Below are 23,013 nucleotides of genomic sequence, written 5' to 3'. Positions count from 1 at the left end.
AATAAAAATAACATAAAATAAAATAAAAATAAATAAATAAAAATAATAATAAAATGACATTTCAGCTTGAAATTTCCCCTGCGGTTAAAAGTTCACCTCCTATATTTCAAATGCCGGCTTATGACCACCAAGAAATTTTTAAAGAACTCTAGCTGTAAAGTAACTGTACCAAATTTCTAGGCACTTGGCTCTTCCTAAAAGAGACTATGAAGGAAAAAAGTCAGACTAAGCCTACTCAATTATTTGAATATCAGACTTAAAAGTGGATGCTGTTTTGTTAGGATTTTTTTTCTACCAAATGTGCTAAAGGCAGAATAATAAAGAATAAACAACAAAAATTCAGTTTGAGAGAATAGAACTTCTAAATACTTCACTTTCGGAAAGTATCATAGCAATACATCACCTAGAGGCGGGTATGGAACCTTATACTTTGATCATACATGAAAGGGTTATAGTAAGCATTTTTTAAATGCACAATTAACCTGTCAATAAACATTAAAGTCACACGATTCAAACAAGCTCAAAACACAGACCTTCTTCAAGCGTTCTTACCCTGACATAGGATATAAAATACATTCTTCCAAAATCGTCAGATTCACCATATCGAATATTACTTTTAAAAATTTCTATTTCATATACATCCTTAGAAGAAAAAAAATTTCATTATCACTGTATCTGCCATAAATCAAGCTTTCTCACCTAGCGCAAGGTACTACACCTCTTGGTCTTCAATTTCTGTTTGGAAGAACGGAGACTCACCCCATAAAAATACTGTGAGAATTACCTGAGTTAGTACACAGGGCTTATAAAGAATCCATGGCACATGGTAAGCACTCAAATTGTAAGTTGTTATTTTAAAAATTCTTTTCATAAGCTATTATGGGATTTTTCTATTAACTTCATCAAATAATATAATTTATCAATTATATTTTGATACTAACATGGCTAGATTTCAAAGATTAAAACCTTTAAGAAAAACTAGACAGTAAAAAAATGTCTCATTCTGCAATGATATTTTAATTTGCGTAATCTATGATAACATAGCAATACTGCAAATATAATCATGATTCAAATATTTTAATGATCATTTATACTTTTTTTCAATTTGCAAACACAATTTGACTACAAAAGTTTCCAGGAAAAATTAGAGAACAAGGGAAAGTTTCAGATATTCTCCAACTCAACTCAAACTTTGCACTACAAAACATATTCTGATAACAGACCCCATTTCTGTGTCCGCTCCCACCAGTAAGGCTTCAATACTCAGCGTGTGATGAGAGATGAAACCAAGTGTGAACAACTTTCAGGTCCCACGAGTAGGCGGACAGTTAAAGCTGTCAGGCTCAATTGCATCATTCCACATTATTCAATGCCTCAAACTGCTCCCTAATTGTTAGGAGCTTAACGTATTCAAAACCATTGTTTAGGCTAATGCTGAAATGCCCCACAATTGAGTTTCTATAAAGTAGTGGGAGGGATTAAATTGTAGTTAAACCATCACTGAACACTCATGATTGGACAACAGGACTGTAGAATAACCAACCAACTCTAAGCAGGCTTCCTAATTGGTTAATCCCTAATCAATACATCACTCATCTTTGGGGGAAAAAATTTAGTCCCTAAGGACTAAAGTAGTTATTGAAATAATTTAAGAACTGGAAAGGCCTCAGTCCACAGCTGAACCTAAAATGGCTAAAATTCATATCTATGTTAACATGGAATTATAAATCTTAACAAGAAAAAATTCTAATACCATTTTTAGTAAGGGAAGTGCTTCTGTACAATTTATCTCACCTGTAACAGCCAAAATTAAATCCTATAATCACTGTAACATCAGTGTAATTACCATTAATTCCAAAGTACTTTATGGTCTAGAAAGTATTTCCTCTAATACGAACTTCATAAGGTGCCTGGCCCTATAGCCGGGTAGGACAGGTATTTAAAGTATTTTATTTTACACATGAAAAAATTGACACCCACGAATTTATAAAGCTCTTCCCATAGTTACACTAGTGAGTAGGAAAGCTCCTAGAATCATGGATTTGTGACTCAAATTTCTGCTATTTGGCCTTGTGTCAGACAAACGGACACAGCAATATTCCTAACATTTTCAAAGAGATACCTCTTGACACAGGCACATCGTCAGGAAATTCATTCTTAAGGTGGTAAGCAAACCAGACAGCAGGCTCCCGAGCCAGACTGCCTTGTGTCCAAACTCGGTTCCACCACTTACTAGACACTGGTGTTGCGCAATCACTTCACCTTTACATCAGCCAACAGCAAGTGACATTACAAAGCACCTACAGAAACTTACTTTGCTCAGAATGTTAACATCCTTCAAATTACAAGTCATTATGAAACTATTTAAAACATAAAAGGTGGAACTTTCATTCTGACCAATTAAGTCAGAATCTCCTGAAGTCAGGTCTATCTGCCTGGGAAACTGAGCCATTTCCTCAAACAGAATGGAAACATCCTCTCAGACATCATCTGAAAGGAAATCGAGGACTACATCTAAGACAACTACACACACATACACACACACACACACACCCCCCCCAAAGTTTTCATACTGGAAAACAAAGTATTCAAAGCTGACTGAAATAAGTCTCCCAGAAATGTGTGAAATATTAGTCATTCAATTAACTGTACCTTAAAAATAGGTAAACATCTGCATTTACTAAATATCACATAAATAAAGCTTGAAAGTTCCTTCATCTAAAATTATCTTTATATTTATTTTTTGTAATAGCAAACACAGAGTTAACACAGAACCAGGATTATACTCATGAAGAGTGCGCCCAAGAGCAAAACCCAGAACGCAGAAAATGCAACTGTTTTTCATTACATCCCGCCTTAAAATTCTTCTAGTAAAGGAATCATCCTTCAAACAAAAGCACTTGAATTTCCCCAAAAGACAAACAGAATGAATGTAGAACTAGGAGACAGAGTGGAATTTGAAAGGCAAAATGAAAAATTAATGACACACCTACAGAAACTAATTTATACCTCTACTCATGATACAATAAGGGCAGAGCAAATAATTTAAAACAAATCATATGGACAGTAGTTCTATCTTCCAATATTGTTAAAAACTATCAACTATATTGTTATCTGAAAGAATAATTATTCTAAAAATAAATAAAACAAAAGGATGTAACACTGAAGAATATCAAACTAGATGATCAAACATTTTTAAAAGGTTTTTTTCAAATTAGGGCATCACTTTTTTCCCTATAATTTTATAAGCATCTCCTCCCCCCCCATTAAAGCACAATTCTATTCTCAGTTTTTAATTTCTTTTAAGCTCTTCCTGATCTTACCTTCCTGACCACTTTCCAAGGAACAATTCTTACGACAGCAAATAAGCCAAACAAGAGGCCTGTCTATCTTACTTAAAAAAGCAAGGTCAGAAAGATCAAGAATGACCCTTGGATTTTTATCCTGCTGGCACCAGGCCAGTCACTAAAAACTACTACTTTCATTAAATCTGGGGGGTGTGGGGTGGGGGGCAAACATTATTCAAATTTAACATTTCCAATATCTGATTTATATTTTCTAAAATACTTGCTTGCTAGTGTGATGGTCTTCTTCACAATTGTGACAAGACTGCCGTAATCACATTTTAAATATTGGTAATTTTAATTAACCCACTTATAGCACCGCTAATCAACTACCTGTAAAGAAAACCTAAGTAACAGACAACGATTTGATTACCTACACATAATGAACTGTGCAATCTGAAAACAAACAGGGCCCATATGAAAGTTGAACAGAAAGATTCAATTACCAAGTATATCCCAATTTTTAGAGTCCTATCTAAACATCCAATTTACTCTAAATATTTTTTGTGTCCTTTCCCTCACACGTTGCTTAGGAAATACACATTTTGCATGTTCACTACCAGCACCATTGTCTCAGGCAGCAAAATTGAAGTAGTTGTGCACTCAGTTCAGCGGAGAGGTCAATGTGCCTCAGTTGCCTGGAGACTGCTGGTTGCTACAGCAGCACCAGATAAGCCCGGCTGAATAAGCTTCAGCTGGAAGGCAGAAAGCACTTCCTGCCGGACAGAAGCACAGATGCGGTGACCTCAGCTCGCAGCATGGGAGTCTAACTAGATGATCATGTCCGTAAGAGACCCATCTTACTGACCGTGGACAGAGGATACACAGTAAGGGTTTTAACTGGACTGAATCCTGGATTACTTGCAACTATGATTTCTTTGTTCTTCAGTTGAGTCATATGTTAAGTGGAATTTTCCCTCTAGCTATAAATTTCTCTTCACCACCACTTCCCCCATCTACCTCCCTAATGCCAACCCCCAAAACCACAAACATAATGAATGAGAAGAAATGAGATTTTTGCTTAATTCAGCCTGGAATTAACCAGAGAGTAATTAAAACAGACTTTTATAAAGAAAGAAAAGAAAAACGCACACTGAAAATGTTCATGTGAGACTTTGTCCAAGGATAGAAAGCTATCAACAGCATATGGCTACACTTAATTAAAAGAGATGAAACTATTTACAAGAACCATTCTCTCATTTATCCTTTCACCCTCTCTAACCCCACACCCCTGTTATGCTGCCTATCTCACCAAGGCTAGTGAAATGAGCTACAAAAAACTATCCTAAATTAGTCAAACTCCCCTTATTCAGGTTGATAGGTTAGCCACATAGTTATCTCTCATTTTCAAACCTGATACCACTAATCACACCACTGGTTTTCTGTGCTGAACTGTCTGTTTATTCTAATACATGATCTAATTATAATGGTGACTACACTGAGCCATTACACACTTTTAAAAATAACTAATGCTGTACTTTGACGAACAGCTTACAGAAAATACTTAAAAGTGTGTATATTAATTTTTTTAATGTTTATTTTTGAGAGACAGACATACACAAAGTATGAGCAGCGTAGGAGCAGAGAGAGAGGGAGACACAGAATCTGAAGCAGGCCCCAGGCTCTGAGCTGTCAGCAGAGTCCAATGCGGGGCTCCAACTCACGAACTATGAGATCATGACCTGAGCCGAAGTCGGACGCTTAACTGACAGAGCCACCCAGGTGTCCCAAAAAGTATGTATACATCTAAAGGCCTGTGCAATGGAAATTACGAACACATACATAAAACATTAATTTATAGCAACTTAAAAACAACTAATAGTTCGTAATTAGAAATCTGTCTCTGGTGAAGTGGTGGGGGAGGGAGTAGGTGTGTGTGTGTGTGTGTGTGTGTGTACAGCTTTGCCAATTTACTGTCCTATGTACAAAATATAAGATTATAGTTTTTTGATTTGACTCTTCCTTTTAAAGGATTCCTAAACACTACTGACCTATCAAGTTACAGTTCGAAAGTGAAGGATAGGGACAAATTTATGCACAGTCACCAACAGAGTCACATATTTCTAATACTCATGTACATTCTTTTTCTCTCTCACTAGGAAGAAAACAATACAGTACTTAAAGGGATCAATCATTCTTTAACCCATATTCTCCTACGTTGGTTTTTGAAAATTCAGACAGCGGATAATCATATACTATTTCTGTGATTTTTTAAATTATAAAAGGAATTTTTTAAACCACAAAATTGGTTCATATTTTAAAGTCCTACTTTTAATTTTTTAATTTTTATTTTTTAAGTTTATTTATTTCGAAAGAGTGAGTGAGGGAGGGGCAGAGAGAGAGAAGGAGAGAGAGAATCCCAAGCAGGCTCCTCTTTGTCAGCGCAGAGCCTGGAGTGGGGCTCGAACCTACAAACTGTGAGATCATGAGCTGATCAGAATCAAGAACCAAGATCATGAACCAAGAATCAGACACTTAGCCAACTGAGCCACCCAGGCAACCCAAGTTCTACTTTTTAAAAGAAAGAATGAAAGCCCCCACAAGTTACCAGTTTATATCACTAGGACAAAATCAGAAACTCAAACTGAAAAGGATCAGTGGAAGACAACGTACTCCTTTGTCCTCTCTCATGAATACCACGTAAGTATGTCTACTATTTCCACTAAAAGGACAAAACAGATTGAGGTGTTTTATAAATTCCTATAGGAAGCCCTGTTTCATTTCTTTCCTCTCCGATCATATTCACTTTCAAAAAATGACAACCCCACCTACATGCCACTTCCCCGAACCGTGAGAATTTACCTGAGTGGTGGCCACAGCAGGGGCCGCGGGGGCCGCTGACGGGGAGAGCGCCGCTGCCTGCTGCGGGTGCCCCGAAGGCTGCTGAGGTAAATGGGAGCTGGAGACAGGAGTGCTAGATCCTGAGCCAGACACTACATTTGGAAAGGATACTGCTACATCATTGCTGTTATAAATACCTGAAAGGGGAAAAAAAAGTATTTAAAGACTTTGTAACTTAGCTGTCAAATTTGTCACAGACACTTAATATTAGTCAGAGCACCCACATTTCCTCCTGATCCCTCCCCTCAATGATAAATTCTACTGATGGTGATAAAAAAATGTACTAATAACTGACTAAATACTGACTTGTCATAAAATACTTGTTTAAAAGAACCTAAGTCTTTTTTTGGGGGGGGGGGCGTAACAAAAATGGCTTTGCCAAGTGACTGGGATCACATCAGGAAGTGCTTTGTAAAAATAACAGTTAAGTATTTTAGGAACTCCTAAGAGCAAAGAAATGGTTCTGAAAAAGGAGAATGAAGCAATTAGAGCTGCATAAAAATCACCTGGTAAGCTTTTCAAACTGCAGATCCTAGGGCTCTAGAATTCATGATTGAGAGAGGGGTCTGAAATGGGATGAGACTATGTTTTAGAGAGGTCACCCAGGTGCATTAGAGAAAATAGAATAGAGATATTCCAGAGGAAGAATGAACAGACTTTATGACTGAATGGGGTGGATGAGTCGGGCAGGGAAGGACAGGGAGAGAAAACCATGACGACAACAACAACATGGACTACGAGGTGGTGGCAAAAAGTCACTTCAAGGACACAGAGAAAAAGGATGGAGGCATGAAAGCACTTTCCAGGCACCATGGAGTTAAAAGACAGAAAGAGAAGACTGGGTGAAAGCAATTCATTCTGAAAAGTGGATGGGAAGAGGAGAGGGATGGTGAGCCAAGCTAAGGGGCAACAGGAGATTTGAAGAAGGGAGAGCATGCTCATGTGCTCCACGGAGGAGAGGCTCTTGGAGGATAAAGATGAGAGATGGGAGCATCTATAAACCAATAGGGTCTCAATCAGGGATGATTTCTGCTCCGTAGAGACAGGTGATAATGGCTGAAGACGTTTTTAGTTGTCAAAACTGGGGGCACCACTGACGTACAGTGGGAAGAGGCCTGGGATGATCGGGAACATCCTAAAATGCACATGGCAGCCCCTCACAGCTAAGAATTATCTGTATTACAGCGTCAGCTGCGCGGAAGAGGAGACATCCCCATGTAAACCAAGGCTCCTAGGAGAGTGGGAGAAAATAAGATCCTAAGATCCTAAGAACTCGACAGTGTAACAAGAGGAAAACAAGAAAAAAAAAAGAACCTAAATGGGTTACAGTTAAAAAAAAATTTTGAAACTATAGCCCTTGCAAGCAACAGTAATTATTTACATTTACAATACAATTTACTTTGTTCTAAAGAACATAAGTATTATTGATTCATAATAAATAAAATTATCCATAATCTTCACACAAGAAAAATAAAGGAACTGGGACATTTTTAAAGGCCTTACAACTATAATTGAGGGTCCTAAGATCCTTTTTCTACAGTTTCTCCAGAAAAAAAGATAATTTATTCATTCAACAAACGCATCCATTCCGCAAACATCTGAGAGCTCACTGTTTGCCAGACATTATTCTAAGCCCTGGAGATACAAAGCCATTCAAGCAATGTGGTCTCCGCCTTCAAGAAGCTTAAGGGAAAAAAGAGACTCTTACAAAAGACTGCGAGGAGTGCTATGATAGAGACATCCTCAGAGGCGCTGAGCACATAAAACGGGGCACATAACCCAGACCTGAGGTGAGAGGATGAGGGTCAGAAAACTTACTGGAAGAGACGGATGCCTTTAAAGCTAATTTCTAAAGGAGCTGTAGATCCGAGGTGAAGGGTGGTCTGAGGAAGAAACTTAAGAACATGTAAGTACCATCTGAATAGCTTAAGTAAGAAATGTGGCTAAAAAAAATAAATAAGCAGAATCAGATCAAGAACATTAAAAGCTAAAATGTTCAAAATTTAGGGACGACAGGAAGCCACTGAAGGATTGTAAGCAGAAGCTTGGTGTGATCAGATTGATGTTTAAGCAAGACATCAGCCGATGGCACAAGTGGAGAACAGACTGGGGAGGGGATTTAAAGAGAGACTGAGAAAAGCTATTTAAGGGCTGCTACAGTAATACTGAGGGGCAGAAACAGAGACTCAGCTAAAGTAATAGTAGTACAAATATACTGTAAAGGCAGAGTTCACAGGACTCGTACCTAATAGGACCTCAAGAACAAATGAAAGGGAAGAGTCAAGGGTGACCCTTAAGTACCAGTAGGTGGGCAGGTGGTGATACCACTGAGACGCGAAGAGCACCGAGAGCATCTAGTGCCGTGTTGGTTACTATGTGTAGGTCACCACGCTGGCCTAACAGCCCAACGAGGTAAATATTACTCCCATTTTACACAACAGCAAACAGAAGTTTAAAGAAATAATTTGCTGGGGTGCCTGAGTGGTCCAGTTGGCTAAACATCCAACTCTTGATTTCAGCTCAGGTCATGCATGACCTCACAGGTCCTGAGTTTGAGCCCCACGGAATTTTCTTTCTCCCTCTCTTTCTGCCCCTTCCCTGCTTGTACTCCTCTCTCTCTCAAAATAAATAAAGATAAGCTTAAAAAAAGAAGAAGAAGGAATTTGCTTAGTGACCTAGTAGATGGTAGAATCAAGTTTCAAACTCACAGCTGCCTGATTCTAAATCTGCAAGCACTTCCTAAGACAAGACTGAAGCGCAGGTTGCTCATCACAGTCTCTGACATGCCTGTGGAACACAAAACTCCTCTACAGCCTGGAACACAGCAGGATAAGCCTGAAGCTCAGCAGGAAAATCAGGTGTGGAGATAGAAATCCAGGAGTCAGAAGAATAATAAAGTTAGCGTAAGTAAACACGAAAACTCAAAAAAGGCTCTCTGTTGGCTTGCACCGTGTCTGAAATCTTAAACTAGTTCCTATTTAGAAACACTGAAACTTCATATTTAAAAGTGAATTCTAATTTCTCCTGAAAAACTGAGGCTCTGTCAATACTGGACACCAAATTCTGAAATAGCAACAATCTGCTGGAGCTTTGATTCTTTAAACCACCAGAGTCCTGTCATTCCTTATTCTTCACTTCTCCACTCATTTATGTCACCTACCTGGCCCTTGTGAATATGTGATTTACAACTCCTGATACGGAAGCTGGTCAAAGCCAAGAAAGAAATGGGGAAATGAAATCACTTAGACAAAGTTCTCAGAGTGAACAGAGGACCAAAGGCAGAATCTTACAGAAAGTTACCACTGGCAGAGTAGACAAAAAAAAGTTAAGTCAGACCAAGAACAAAATAAGGACACTACAAGAATCTTAAGAACCACTAGAGGGTTTCAAAGGAGCAGGTCAAATGATTCCACTGGTCATTGAAAGGCCAGAAAAGGGAGTCACCAAATAAGACAATAAATCTTGGCAAAATTAACTCTTTTTTTAAAAAGGTTTGGCTGTGATGGAAAGAAAAGAGATAGCATGTAAATGAAGCTTATAAACCTTATATCCCAAAAGACATACACCTGAGAACTACATATTTTTTAATAAGTTTGTTACCTCATAATTCATTCAACAAATACTTACTGAGGCTCTTATTATTTAAAAAAGGTGGGGGCACTAAAAATAACAAAGAACAGAAAGGAATTGTGCCTTCAAGGAACTAACAGTCTCACAGGAGAACTAAGAAGTATGCATAAGTTATCCTATACAGGAAAGAAAAGCTAGGTACCATAAGGACACAGGACGTGAAGGATGACTGAGTTCAGAGGAAGAGACCAGGGTGGAGGCATTCCAGAGAGAAGCACTTGAACTCAGCCTTTGCAGCAAAGTACCTTAAATTAAAGGTAGAATGATAAGAATCTAATATTTAATGGTGGAAAGCATACATGGAATCTCCCAACTCTTAAAGTTAACTGGATGCTAAAAAAAACAAAGCCAAACAAAAAATGGAACAAGTATTTGAGACAAAAACCCTGGTTCTCTCAACTATGTGATCTGAATCAAATTACTGAAGCTTTCTGAGCCTCCATATTCTTCTCTATAAAACCAAGTACTCAGTGGGGTGCCTGGGTGACTCAGTGGGTTAAGTGTCCAACTTTGGCTCAGGTCATGATCTGTCAGTCCTTGAGTTTGAGCCCCACGTTGGGCTCTGTGCTGGGCTCTGTGCTGACAGCTTGGAGCCTGCAGCCTGGAGCCTGCTCTCAGATTCTGTTTCTCTCTCTCTCTCTCTCTCTCTCTCTCTCTCTCTCCCTCTCTCCCTCTCTCCCTCTCCCTCTCCCTCTCCCCCACTCATGCTCTGTCTCTCAAAAATAAAAACATTTAAATTAAAAAAACAAACAAAAAACAAGTAATCACTACCTTAAAGGCTTTTGAGAACATCCATGCAAAGGCTTTAGGAGTACCCAATACACAGTACCTCTCCATAAGGGTAGCCATAACTATTTTAGAGTTACTGCTCTAATACAAATTTTAGGTTTAAGTCAGAAAAGAACAGTATTAAAATTATCAGGCCCTCTAATGTCCCTAATACTCTTTCAAAATTGAAAATATGATTACCACATGCAATAATATATCATAAAAGTATAATGCTGAGAAGCAAAACTGTGGTGATTGAGGACCTCTAATCTCTAAACTTGCATCTGGTTTTATATTGCATTAGAACATACTTAAATAGGAAACTGCACGACTAAACATGCAATGTGGGAATCACACTTTGAAACTGTGTCTGGTACTCAGGTTACTACTATAAATAGAACAGATAAAATTTTCTTTTCTTATCAAGGCAGGAAGTATAAATATCTAAATCTTTTTTTGAGGATGAGATCACTGATTCTCCAAACTCCCTCATACCTCACGGTATGACTGGTACAGCAAGAACAATTTCCTAAGACCTCTAGATCTTTCAAAAGGTAAATGATCCTCAAATTGTTCTGTACCTGCTTTTTCTTTAACTTACTCTATTTCCATCTTTCACAATATATGTTCTTTTTTAATTTTTTATTTTTGAGAGAGAGAGAGAGAGAGAGAGAGAGAGAGAGAGAGAGAGAGAATGATTGATTGATTGCGGGGAGGGGAGGGGCAGAGACAGAGGGAGGGAGAGAATCTGAAGCAGGTTTCAGGCTCTGAGCTGTCAGCACAGAGCCTGACATGGGGCTCAAACTCATGAACTGCGAGATCATGACCTGAGGTGAAGTCAGATGTTTAACCAATGGAGCCACCCAGGCACCCCTATAATACTTTAATCCAAATCAAGGTGATATTCATTAAATTAAATAGAACTAAATCCTATAATGCATAAACTCTAGGAAAATACCTGAAATTCATCTGTTCAGGATAGAGAGTAGGCATAATGATATAGAATGATACAGAGGTTGGCAATGATGTACTGATTCATCCACCCACCCACCTATCCATCCATCCATCCCATATTTATGGCGTGTCTATTAGAAGACAGGCACTGTGCTAGGAGCAGGGAAAGTAGGGAACATGACAAGACAAGACAGACAAGATCTCTGCTCTCCAAGAGTTTACAAATTAATTAGGGAGGCAAACATGAAAACAAACACATAACTATAAATTGTGACAAGTGCTGTAACTGAAGAGAAAGAGTGCCATGAGAATGACAGATTAGGAAGCAGAAAGTATCTGTCTGAAGAAATGATACTTAAGCCAAGACCTAAAGTTCAGACAGGTAGATTTAAGGGAACAGAGTGAAGTAGAAAAGCTTGTTCAAAATTGACAATGAAATAGAAAAAAGGGGAAAAAATGTAATATGGGTAAAGCATAGTGGAGAAAGTGGTAGAAGACAAAGTTGGAGAGAAGGTAAGGAACAGATCATACAGGACCTCGCAAGCCATGTAGAGGTGTTTAGAATTCGCACTAAGATCAATGGGAAGACACTAAAGGCAAATACAGTATGACTTGGTTTTTCAGAAGATCATCCCTTTAACTGTAGTAAATGAACTGAAAAGAGGAAGAGTGAAAACAAAAGGGTAATTTAGGAGGCTCTTCCACAATCTAGGTGAAGGATAAAGTCTCTCAGGACTAAGGTGGCAGTGGTATGGAAAAGCTTGGACTGATCTGGATCTGAATTGCATCTAGAAGTCAGATGCACTCAACCTGATAATTAGCGACATTTGGTAGATAAAAGTATCATGAACTGGCTAGTGGTTAGAAACACCATTTACTGAGGCGGTGAAAACTGGAATGGAAAGTGCACTTTTGCTTATAAAAGAGGAAAGCATCAGTGTACGACTAAGTCCTGAAGACCTCCAACATTTCAGAGATGGTTAGTGGAAGAGAAATCAGTAAGAAAATTGAGACCAGTGAGGTGAGAAGAAAACCATGAGTGCAGTGCCACTGAAGCCAAGTAAAGGGTCTAAAGAAAGAGAGGGCACGTCGATGGTATCAAATGATGCTGAATGGCTAATTAAGACACAGACTGAAAACATCCATTGGATTTGGAAATACAGAGACAAATCTTAGGAAGAGCAGTAGAGGGTAGGCAGAGCCAAGAAAACACTGTTGAGACCTAAGCTTTTACTACTGTGCCCGTGGTAATTGTATAAAAATAATGTAAGACAGAAATATACATTCTAGCAACATAAATATTAGTGTTTACCAACACAGATTCCCAATTTCAAATTGCCGAGGAGGCCAAATCAGTACCACATCAAGTTGTCTGTTCCGCACGGAGCCAGAGTAAATGACAGGGTAATCCTGAGGAATATTTAACTTAGTAAATGACCAAATCTGTTAAGTTATCCCTAACCCATATCCTATGACTGAATAATCTTTCCTGGAGGTTAATACGGTGTGAAAGTGGTTACAATTCCGAATCCTGCAAATAACCTCTCTGGACCTAGCACAGCTCATCTATAAAGTGAAAATGGCACCAATATTTCACAGGGCTGGTGCAAGGACTGGCTAATACTCATACTAATATTATTAGTATTATGCTCTCTATCACATAGTAAGCATTTGATAAATAGTAGCCATATTATAAAATATAAGGAAGGAATGGTATCTATTGATGAAAAAAGAAGTAAATAGAATCATATGTACAACAATAGAATATCCCACTGTAAAAGCTGCCTTAATATCCTTTCTCTTTGGTGACTAATGCATAACAGGATTATTTTGGCTTTCCCTTTCTAGATTTTACCATGTCTCCATATGATTAACACATTCATTATTCAGAGAGGGTAAAATAAAATTTAGAAAAAGGGCTTTCTTTCCTGAGACTCTTCGGCATCTTGATGGAATACAGGTGTTCCTAAATCTCATTAGGCAAGTATTAACTATTTCTTAGGCTGCTCTATTGTTACATAGGTAAGAACAATTCTGTATTGCTTTTGACTTTACTTATAAAAATAATACATGCTAATTATTAAAAATCTTAAGTAGATGGAAAAGTAGGGAAAATTCATTCACAAACACTGTTGACATTTTTATGTATTTTCAAACTTCTTGATATATAGTTTAGTTTTGTTTAGCTTTATATAGCTGCCTATGTGTGAAATTAAAAAAATTTTAATCCTTTTACACTTAACATACTTTCCTATTTCATTATAAAATCTTTAAAAAATGTTTTGACTGTTATTTTGGCATAACTGTTTTTGAAATATTCTACAATTATTTATTCCCTAATATACCCAGACAAAATACTAGATGAAGGTAGTACAAATAAAGAAAATAGGTATCACCCTTGCATCCGTGGTTCTTGAAGTGAAGGAACCAGACATTAAGCAAGCACACAGACACCAGCACGATGATGAAAAAGCAGAATGGACAGTGATAGAATCAAAGGAGGACCTTAATTAAGATCAGCAGAGTGGGCTGCTGTGAAGACGTGACACCTAAACCAAAAGGAAGAGAGACCACTTCTATTGTTTTCACCTGCCCATAATTCTTTACCATTATGTGTCCAAATAATATCTATTTTCTCTCAGGGAAGTACCCCTCCTCCCTTTCATCCACTTCCAGCCCAGGGATAAACATGTGACCCAAGCTCTAACCGTCTCTCCGGGGAATCTGGATCTGGAAGGCACACGCACAAGGGCAAAAAACAGTCAGATCTGTTAGTCTAATGGTAGTAATATTAGGACTCTACTAATCCTTGTTTACCAAGCCCTTGAATCTACCCTATTTCCGTCCTCCCAGAGGTCTGGGATGGGGTTTTCCCTTTACTTCTTTAAAATAACTATACATATCCAACAAATTCTTTTTTTTTTAATTTGACAGAATCCACTCTATGACTTACATACAAAGACACAGCCAGTGTAATAGAATAAGCAAAGAAATAAAATACTTAAGATAAAGCTAGAAGTCAGTCCAAGAGCCAGTTCATGTAGAACCTTGCAGGTCATAGGGGACTTTTCACTTGCATCCTACTGGAAAGCCATTAAAGCACGTTAAGCAAGAGAGTGGCATGATTAGAACTTTATTTTCTACAAGATCATTTTGGATACAATGTGAACAATGCCCTGAAAGACAATGGAAGAGTAGAATCAGGGAGATAATTTAAGTAGCTATTGCAATACTGGAGACAAAAGATTTTAAGCAACTTAAATTTGGTGAGAATACTGGAGGAAAGCAGAGGCTCAGGATTCAGCCCCAAGGAATTTCAATACTAAATTAGGATAAAGGAGAAGTAAAAACAAACAAAACTAGTTAAATAGTCAAAACAGTAGGATAATTAAGTTAAGTATAATGTTAGAAAAGAAGAGTTAAGGGAAAGTAAAGGAAAGAGTAAGGATGGGAGAGGAAAGGAAGAGACAGAAGAGGACGGGGGAGAAAGAACATGATGGGAAAGGAAAGGAAGGGACAGGAAGGGGATGGGAGTGGAAAGGAAGGGACAGGAACAGATGAGCTTCCAGCAGCAGGAAGTCCTGAACAAAAACAAATACACTAAGAACCTAAAGACCAAAAAGCAGCCCCTCGATTTGGCAAGGTAAAAACTACCTGTAGGCTGAATAGAGTAGTACGTGGTACAGCCAGTATAAGATGGTTAGAAAAATAAATCAGTGGGAGAATTTCCATTTCTGGCAATGAGGCCAACCAGACAACGTAAAACCTCCCCAATTAAAATGACCTCAAAATGAACAGCTGAGCCCAAAGGATAGTGGGGGAAATCTTTCTGAATGAGGAGGGAAAAGCTTTCACAGGTTGCCTGGACGAGCCAGACTGTGTCAGTAACCCTGTAGCTTTGGCTTTAATGCTCACAAGAAAAAGAGATGACACTTGGGCCTCCAATGGCTGAAAAATTAAAACTGGTTAAGACTTTGGTTATATAGATTAGACCTTCCAAGAGCACCACTTCTGGGGAAAGACAGACCAGCCCTTGCCCTCACCAAAACCCTGCAAGACACAAAACACAAAAATTACAGCATAGTAAGAAGACAAGGAAGCGCATCCAATTAGAAAAGTCTGCACTTCGAATTTATAGCCACAGCTTTGCCTTCAAATTGGTTCTGGGTTTGATTTTTTTTTTTTTTTTTTTTTAATTTTAGAGAGCCAGTGAGAGCCAATGAGCTAGGGAGATGGGTAGAGGGACAAAAAGAATCTTACACAGGCTCCATCTTCCGTGCAGAGCCCAACAGGGGGCTTGAGCCCATGACCCTGGGATTATGACCTGAGCCAAAACCAGGAGCCAGATACTCAAATGACGAAGCCATCCAGGCACCTCAGGTTTTGGGTTTGAATTTACATATGTGTCTAGTCTGATAAATCCCAAACATTAAATTAACATAAGACAGGGCTACGTGGCACTGTCACTTGAGAACACAGCAGAGGCAAACACAAAACCTCTCTGAAGGGAGGTAGCCTCAATTCAGGCTATAAAATGAGTTCACAATCCAAAATTAGAAAACAATCCCCTTGATCACAAATTAGCAGACACAAACATTACTTGACTGTCCTCCAAGAACCTTAGAAAGAAAATAGAGCAAATAAAGATTGTAAGATAAATAGTTTAAATGACTAAGAAACTAAATGATTAAGCAAAGGACTCAAAAGCATAAGAAAAAACGACACTCTCTATATAAAAAAGGACCCTGGAATGTCCTGCTGTAGTAGGCAGAATTCTAATGATGTCCATTCTCCACCCCAAGGTTTCCTTCTCCTGATTATTCAAACACTAATCAAGGCACTATTGTGAAGAAACTTGACAGATTAAATTAAGGTACTGATAAACTGACCTTAAAACAGGTGGATTATCTTGGAATATGAATATTCCAGAATAATCACATGAACCCTTAGAAACAGAAGACAAAGGCCAAAAGAGTCAGTGAGAGATATGACGGATGAGAAAACAAGAGAGATGCAACAGAAGAGGAAGTTAGAGAGATTCTAAGTGCACAAAGGATTCAACTCACCCTTGCTGACTCTAAAAGATAGGGACTAATGAAAGGATGGGCTAGAAGCCTTGAGGAGCTAAGGGATGCCCTCAGCTGTCAGGCAGAAAGGAAATGATGACCTCAGTCCTGCAACTGCAAGGAAAAATCTAAATTCTGCCAACAACCTAAATGAGCTTGGAAGTGAACTAATCCCAGAATCTCTTGATAGTAAGAGCCCAGCTGGCCAACACCTTGATTTTAGCCTTGTGAGACTCTAAAAGAGCAACCAGATAACCGAACCCAGACATGTGACTGTGTGCTTTTAAGTTGCTAATTTTGCGGTAATTTGAGATAGCAGCAATAGAAGACTAATATACTTTGCAATGCCAGAAGATAAGTGTTCAAAGAATAATGAGTGGGGACAACTGTGCCAGCTTAAAGGGGCTCCAACTAGCTACACTGTGAACAATTTGAGCATCCCTATAAATGGAACATACCCCACACAAATCTGTAAGTCCACACTGATACAAACTGAAAGTATGATAAGGAATGGGATACTTATATTGCCTCATAGTGAATTCCACAATATACATAATTACAAAGGGGAAAAGAAAACCTTCTCATTAGAAATGCCTGATTATGTGTCATCTGGCAGAGGCAATGGAAAGATCATATCTATGATATCCTGCTCAAAAAAAATGACTTTAATAATAGGAAAAAATTCATAAAACCCAAAAATAACTAGCCTCTAAAATTTTGAGACAACTGTCAAAACTTATAAATGGCATCAGAAGAGTACATGGTAGTAATATGGTGATATTAATTTCCTGTTCTTGATCACTGTATTGTGATTTTATAGAAAAATGTCCTTGTACTTGTAATAACTAAGTATTCAGGGTCACCTGCGTGGCTTGGTTGGTTAAGTGTCTGACTTCAGCTCAGGTCATGATCTTGTAGTTCACGAGTTCGAGCCCTGCATCACACTCTGTGCTGACAGCTCACGGCCTGGAGCCTGCCTCAGATTCTGTGTCTTCCTTTCTCTCGGCCCCTCCCCCACTAGCACTCTGTCTCTCAAAAATAAACATTAAAATAGTAATAAAAGAACTTAAAAAATAAAAACTGAAGAATTCAGGGCTGATGTGGCACTCTATCTGCAAATTACTCTCACAAATAGTTTAGGAAGATACAGTTCTCTATACTATACTTGTAACTTTTCTGTAAATTTGAAACTGTTTGAAAATAAAAATATTTTACATGTGAGAAAAGAGCTACATGTTCTTAAAAACAAGAAAGAAAAAGAAAAACAAACCAAAAAAACCCAGACCAGGTCCGTTTTAGGAAGGATCAAAAAGAATTCTAAAATTTGGAAAACACATTCACTTAAAATCTTTACTCATTAGGCAGGTAAAATTATAAATCATTCTAGTTATAAAGATGATGAGTAAACAAAAAAGATCAAAAGAAATTACCCTGGACCTCCTGGGTATTGGTTGGTTAAGTGTCTGACTCCTGTTTTCAGCTTGGGTCATGATCAGATGGTTCCTGAGATCAAGCCCCACATCAAGTTCTATGTTGATGCTGCAGAGCTTGGTTGGGATTCTCTGACTCTCCCTGGCCCTCCCCTGCTCGATCCCTTGCTCACTCTCAAAATAAATAAATAAGACTTAAAAACTATCCAGATACAGCACAGAGATTAATAAATGGAAATTATAAAAGAAAGATTAAGGCACATGAAGGACAGAATGAAAGCCGAAATATGTCTAACAAAAGATACTGAAGAACAGAAAGAATAGAAAGGATCAGTATTTTGAAACATAATAGCCACAGGGGCACCTAGGTGGCTCAGTTGGTTGAATTTCAGACTCCTGAGTTGGGTTGAGGTCATGACACCCAGCTTCATGGAATCAAGCACACTAAGCATGGAGCCTGCTTAAGATTCTCTCATCCTCTGCACCTCTCCCCTGCATTCTTGTGGTCACTCTAAAAAAAAAAAATAAAAATAATTTAAAATATAATGGCCACAGTTGTGTCCAGAACTGATAAAGACATGAATTCTCTCAGGGCGCCTGGGTGTCTCAGTGGATGAAGCATCTGACTTGGGCTCAGAACATGTGCTGACAGCTCACAGCCTGGAGCCTCCTTTGGATTCTGTGTCTCCTACTCTCTCTGCCCCTCCCCCACTCTCACCCCATCTCTCAAAACTAAGTAAGCATTAAAAAAAAAAAAAAAAAAAAGACATGAATTCTCTCAATCGGGAAGCAAAGAGGTCCTAAGAAGAATAAAGTTATGTCTAGACATATCACCCAAAACAAAGAGAAAATCATAAATCGGAGGAGGTAGAATAGTTCGAAGGGTAGGCACATGAACAAGAATGTGGGACTAAAGGAGTTTGGGTTCTTTGGTGTTTCTCAAGAGGAGGGCCATGGGAGCAAGTTTAGATTAGATGGGAAAGAAAAGTGAGGGTGAGAGGGTAAGGGAAGTATCATGGCAAGGCCTCTGAGGGGCTACAGAAGGCTGAGGTGTGGAGCACAGGTAAAGACTAGCTGTGGACTGCAAGCAGGACTGGAGAGGAAGAAAAGAGGATGGATACAGATCAAGTAGGTCTGCAGAATAGGGAGACTAAAAGATGAAATTTTCACTGGCAGTGAAAGTTTTAAAATATAAACAATGATGGCAAAAAGAGATTCCTAGAGATGCGTATTAATGCTGCCAAGCAATTTAAATGTTAGTCAAGGCCAGTATCACAAATCTATAATAATATGCATGTGTACATGCTGTGAACTGTACTCTCTTGAAACACTTAGCTCAGATGAAGGATAAAAATATAGGTAGTCAAGGAGCCAAGATGGCGGAGAGGAAGGGAGCTCTGTAAACTTTGTCTGCCCCATCTATCGAACTGAGAAGGACATTACTCCCATCTGCAAGAGCGGAAGGAGGAAATACGGAATACAGAAAGAAGACAACCTCAAAGACACCTGAGTGAGTGAGTGCAAACTGGGGAGATTGGAAAACGGGCCAGGCCAAGACAGGCATGGGAGGTGGGAGCCCCAGGCCAACACAGGGCAAGCGCGCAGAGCCTGAGGGACAAAGTGAAAAGAAAGACAAACTGAACACGCTCATAGTACTGTCTCTGGGGAAGAGATAATGAACATTTAACCACACTCCGAGAAACTCTCGCTACATATATAACTGCTCGGTAGCCCAAATCCCAAACCTGGATGGCACAAGGGAAAGAACAGCTTCCGGCCCAGCGCCATCCCAGCAAGGAGTCAGCAGCTGCCGCAGTGGTGGCGGCACCAGGGGCACTCACGTCGACCTCAGCTACAGGAGTGGGAGCACGCACCTCATTTCCAAGGCGCATCTCGCCTCCAGCACCGGCAGCGCGAATCCCGGGTGCCCACAGGCAAAAAATAGCCTCCACCCCTGTGCAATCCCTGCAAGGAGTTGGCGGTGGTGGAGGCCGGGGTGCGCGCTTCTGCGGGAGGAGCGCACAGCAGCTCATTTCCGGCAGCGACCTTCCGGCAGCGACCAGCACCTTGGGCAGCAACAATGCACGAATCCCAGCTGGGGCCAAGAGAAACTGCTCCCTCCCCTAGCGATCGCTATCCCTGCTGGGGGCTAGAAGTCCACAGTAGTGTCTTTGACGGCAAGCACATCACCTCCTGCTGCGCACCTTGCCTCAGGCAGGGGCAGCACAAATCCCGGCCTGAGCCTAGAGGAACTGATCCCTCTCCTTAAGAAGCCAGCCTCCAAAGCAAGTACATCTCACCTGTGGTAGCATGAAAGTACATGGACTAGGACTTTGAACTAAGGCGGGCCTGGAAAATACAACATGGCTCAGCTGCTGCAAAAGGAGATCGGACTCATTAGAGTGGCCTACAGTGCATAGTTCCAGCGGAGATTGGCGTGCCGCCATTATACTCTCTGCAGCCACCAAGGCGGAGCCTCTGAGAGCAGCTCCCGAGATCTACTACACCAGACCACACCTATCTGCAAGGGGAGCTGCTTTTTTTTTTCTTTTTTCTTCTACTTCTTTTATTTGTATTCATTTTTTATTATCATTACCCTGTATACTTAAAACTTTTTTTTTCAATTTCACTCATTTTCTTTTCTCCTTTCTCCGTCTTTTTTTGTCTTTCTTGCAATCCAGATATATTCTCCTGTATCTCATCCTTATCTCTCCCCTCAACTGGTCATACACTTTTAGACTGTCCATTGTCCTTCGTTGCCTCTGATCTCCTTTATTTTTTTTTCTTTTCTTCTCTTCTTTTCGTCTCTTTCTTCTCCATTTTCTTTCCTTCCTCTCACCCTTTTAATTTGTCTGTTTGTTTGATTTGTATGTGCGTTTGTGTGCTTCTGTTCCCTCTGTGTTTGTCTGTCTGTTTCCTTCTTAGCGCTACCACACAAAACAAGCCAAAGTGTGCATGACGGCGAGTCCCAAATATCGCTGAGTAGGGAAATAAAATATTCAAAGGCACAACAAGACAAACTGAGAGACATCATTAAAAGAATATTTCCTGAAAATACAGGCCCTGGACAGTCAATAAGCCTCCTTTAACAGAGCAATATTAACAGGTGCACAGTGCACAACGAGCTTTCTAAAGCTGACAAGAGACAGAAAACTAGCAAAAATGACAAAATGAAGGAACTCTCCCCTGAAGAACCTCCAGGAAGAAGTCACAGCCACAGAACTGCTCAAGGCAGATCCAGACAACATACCGGATCAAGAATGTAAAAAACTTGTCATAATCGCTGGGGATGAAAAAAGCATCAAAGAAGCAACTGAGACAATGACTAGGAACTTTGAAAATAGGTGTAATGAGTTAAAAAAAAAAAAAGGCTATAAATGAGGTGAATAACAAACTGGAGGCAGCCACCTCAAGGACTGATGAGGCAGAGACAAGAATTGGTGAAATAGAAGATACAGTTATAGCAAAAGAGGAAGCTGAAAAAAAGAGACAAATTGATCCAGGAGCAGGAAAGGAGAATTCGAGACGTCAGGGATACAATCAAATGGAACAACATCCGTATCATAGGAATCCATGAAGAGGAAGACAGAGAGAAAGGTCCTGAAGAGATACTCGACCAAATTATAACTGAGAATTTCCCAAATCTGGGGGAAAATATAGACATTCAAATTCAAGAGGCACAAAGAACACCCTTAAGACATAATTTGAAATGACCTTAGACACGACATATCATAGTGAAATTGGCAAAATATAAAGATAGAGAATTCTGAAAGCAGCTAGGGATAAAAGGAACCTCACGTACAAAGGGAAACCTTTCAGAGTGGTGACAGACCTATCTAATGAAACTTGGCAGGCCAGGAACGAATGGCAGGAAATCTTCAATGTGATGAGCAGAGAAAACATGCAGCCAAGAATCCTTTATCCAGCAAGCCTGTCATTCAAAATAGGAGAGAGAAAGGTGTTCCCAAAAAAACAAAAATTGAGAGAATTCACGCCCAACAAACGAGCCCTACAAGAAATCCGAAGAGGGACTCTATGAGGGAAATGTTGCAAAGAATACAAGGTGACAGAGACACCACTATAAACATGAATTCTAGGGAGAACACAATGACTCTAAACCCACATTTTTCAATAATAACACTGAATGTAAAAGGACTGAATGCTCCAACCAAACGACACAGGGTAGCAGAATGGATTAAAAAAAATAATAAAATCCATCTATTTGCTGTCTACAAGAGACTTGTTTTTGACCTGAAGATACCTTCAGGTTGAAAGTAAAGGGATGGAGAAATATCGATCATGTGACTGGAAGCTAAAAGAAAGGTGAAGTAGCCATACTTATATCAGACAAACTGGACTTTAAAGGCACTAACAAAAGATGAAGAAGGACATTATTAAATAATGACAGGGTCTCTCCATCAGTAAGAACTAACAATTATAAATATCTATGTGCCAAATTCGGGAGCACCCAAATACATAAAACAATTAATCACAGACAGAAACAATCTTATTGATAAGAATGTGCTAATTGCAGGGGACTTTAATACTCTACTGACAGTCATGGATAGATCAACCAGACAGAAAATCACTAAAGAAACAATGGACCTCAACGACACATTGGAACAGATGGAATTAATAGATATATTTAGAACTCTGCATCCTGAAGATAGGAAATTCACCTTCTTTTCGAGTGCACATGGCACATTCTCCAAGATAGATCACATACTGGGGCATAAAGCAGCCCTCCATAAATATAAATGAAAAGAGATCATACCATGCACACTTTCAGATCACAATGCTATGAAACTTGAAATAAATCACAGGAGAAAGTCTGGAAAACCTTCAAAAATGTGGAGGTTAAAACCCCCCCTATTAAGAATGATTGGGCTAATCAGGCAATTAGAGAAGAATTTAAAAAATATATAGAAACAAATGAAAATACAACAATCCAAACACTCTGGGACGCAGCAAAGGCAGTCC

The 23,013-nt window shown here is 39.3% G+C and overlaps 1 protein-coding gene across 13 annotated transcripts in view; it reads right to left on the bottom strand.

Moving 5' to 3' along the window:
* Positions 1-23,013, bottom strand: part of MLLT10 (MLLT10 histone lysine methyltransferase DOT1L cofactor) — a 235,419-nt gene that overhangs the window by 24,131 nt on the left and 188,275 nt on the right. For all 13 annotated transcript variants that reach the window (XR_003914122.1, XM_029953345.1, XM_029953343.1 and 10 more), the window contains one exon: positions 6,147-6,322. Coding sequence is in view for 12 of the 13 variants with exons in the window: in XM_029953345.1 (XP_029809205.1) it covers positions 6,147-6,322 (176 nt within the window). In the remaining variant the exon portion in view is untranslated. The remainder of the gene's footprint in view (positions 1-6,146; positions 6,323-23,013) is intronic.

This window comes from Suricata suricatta, chromosome 10 (genome assembly GCF_006229205.1).
Source record: "Suricata suricatta isolate VVHF042 chromosome 10, meerkat_22Aug2017_6uvM2_HiC, whole genome shotgun sequence".
NCBI lineage: Eukaryota > Metazoa > Chordata > Mammalia > Carnivora > Herpestidae > Suricata > Suricata suricatta.
The sequence above is the reverse complement of the archived record's forward strand: the minus strand, read 5'-3'. Positions and strand labels throughout refer to the sequence as shown.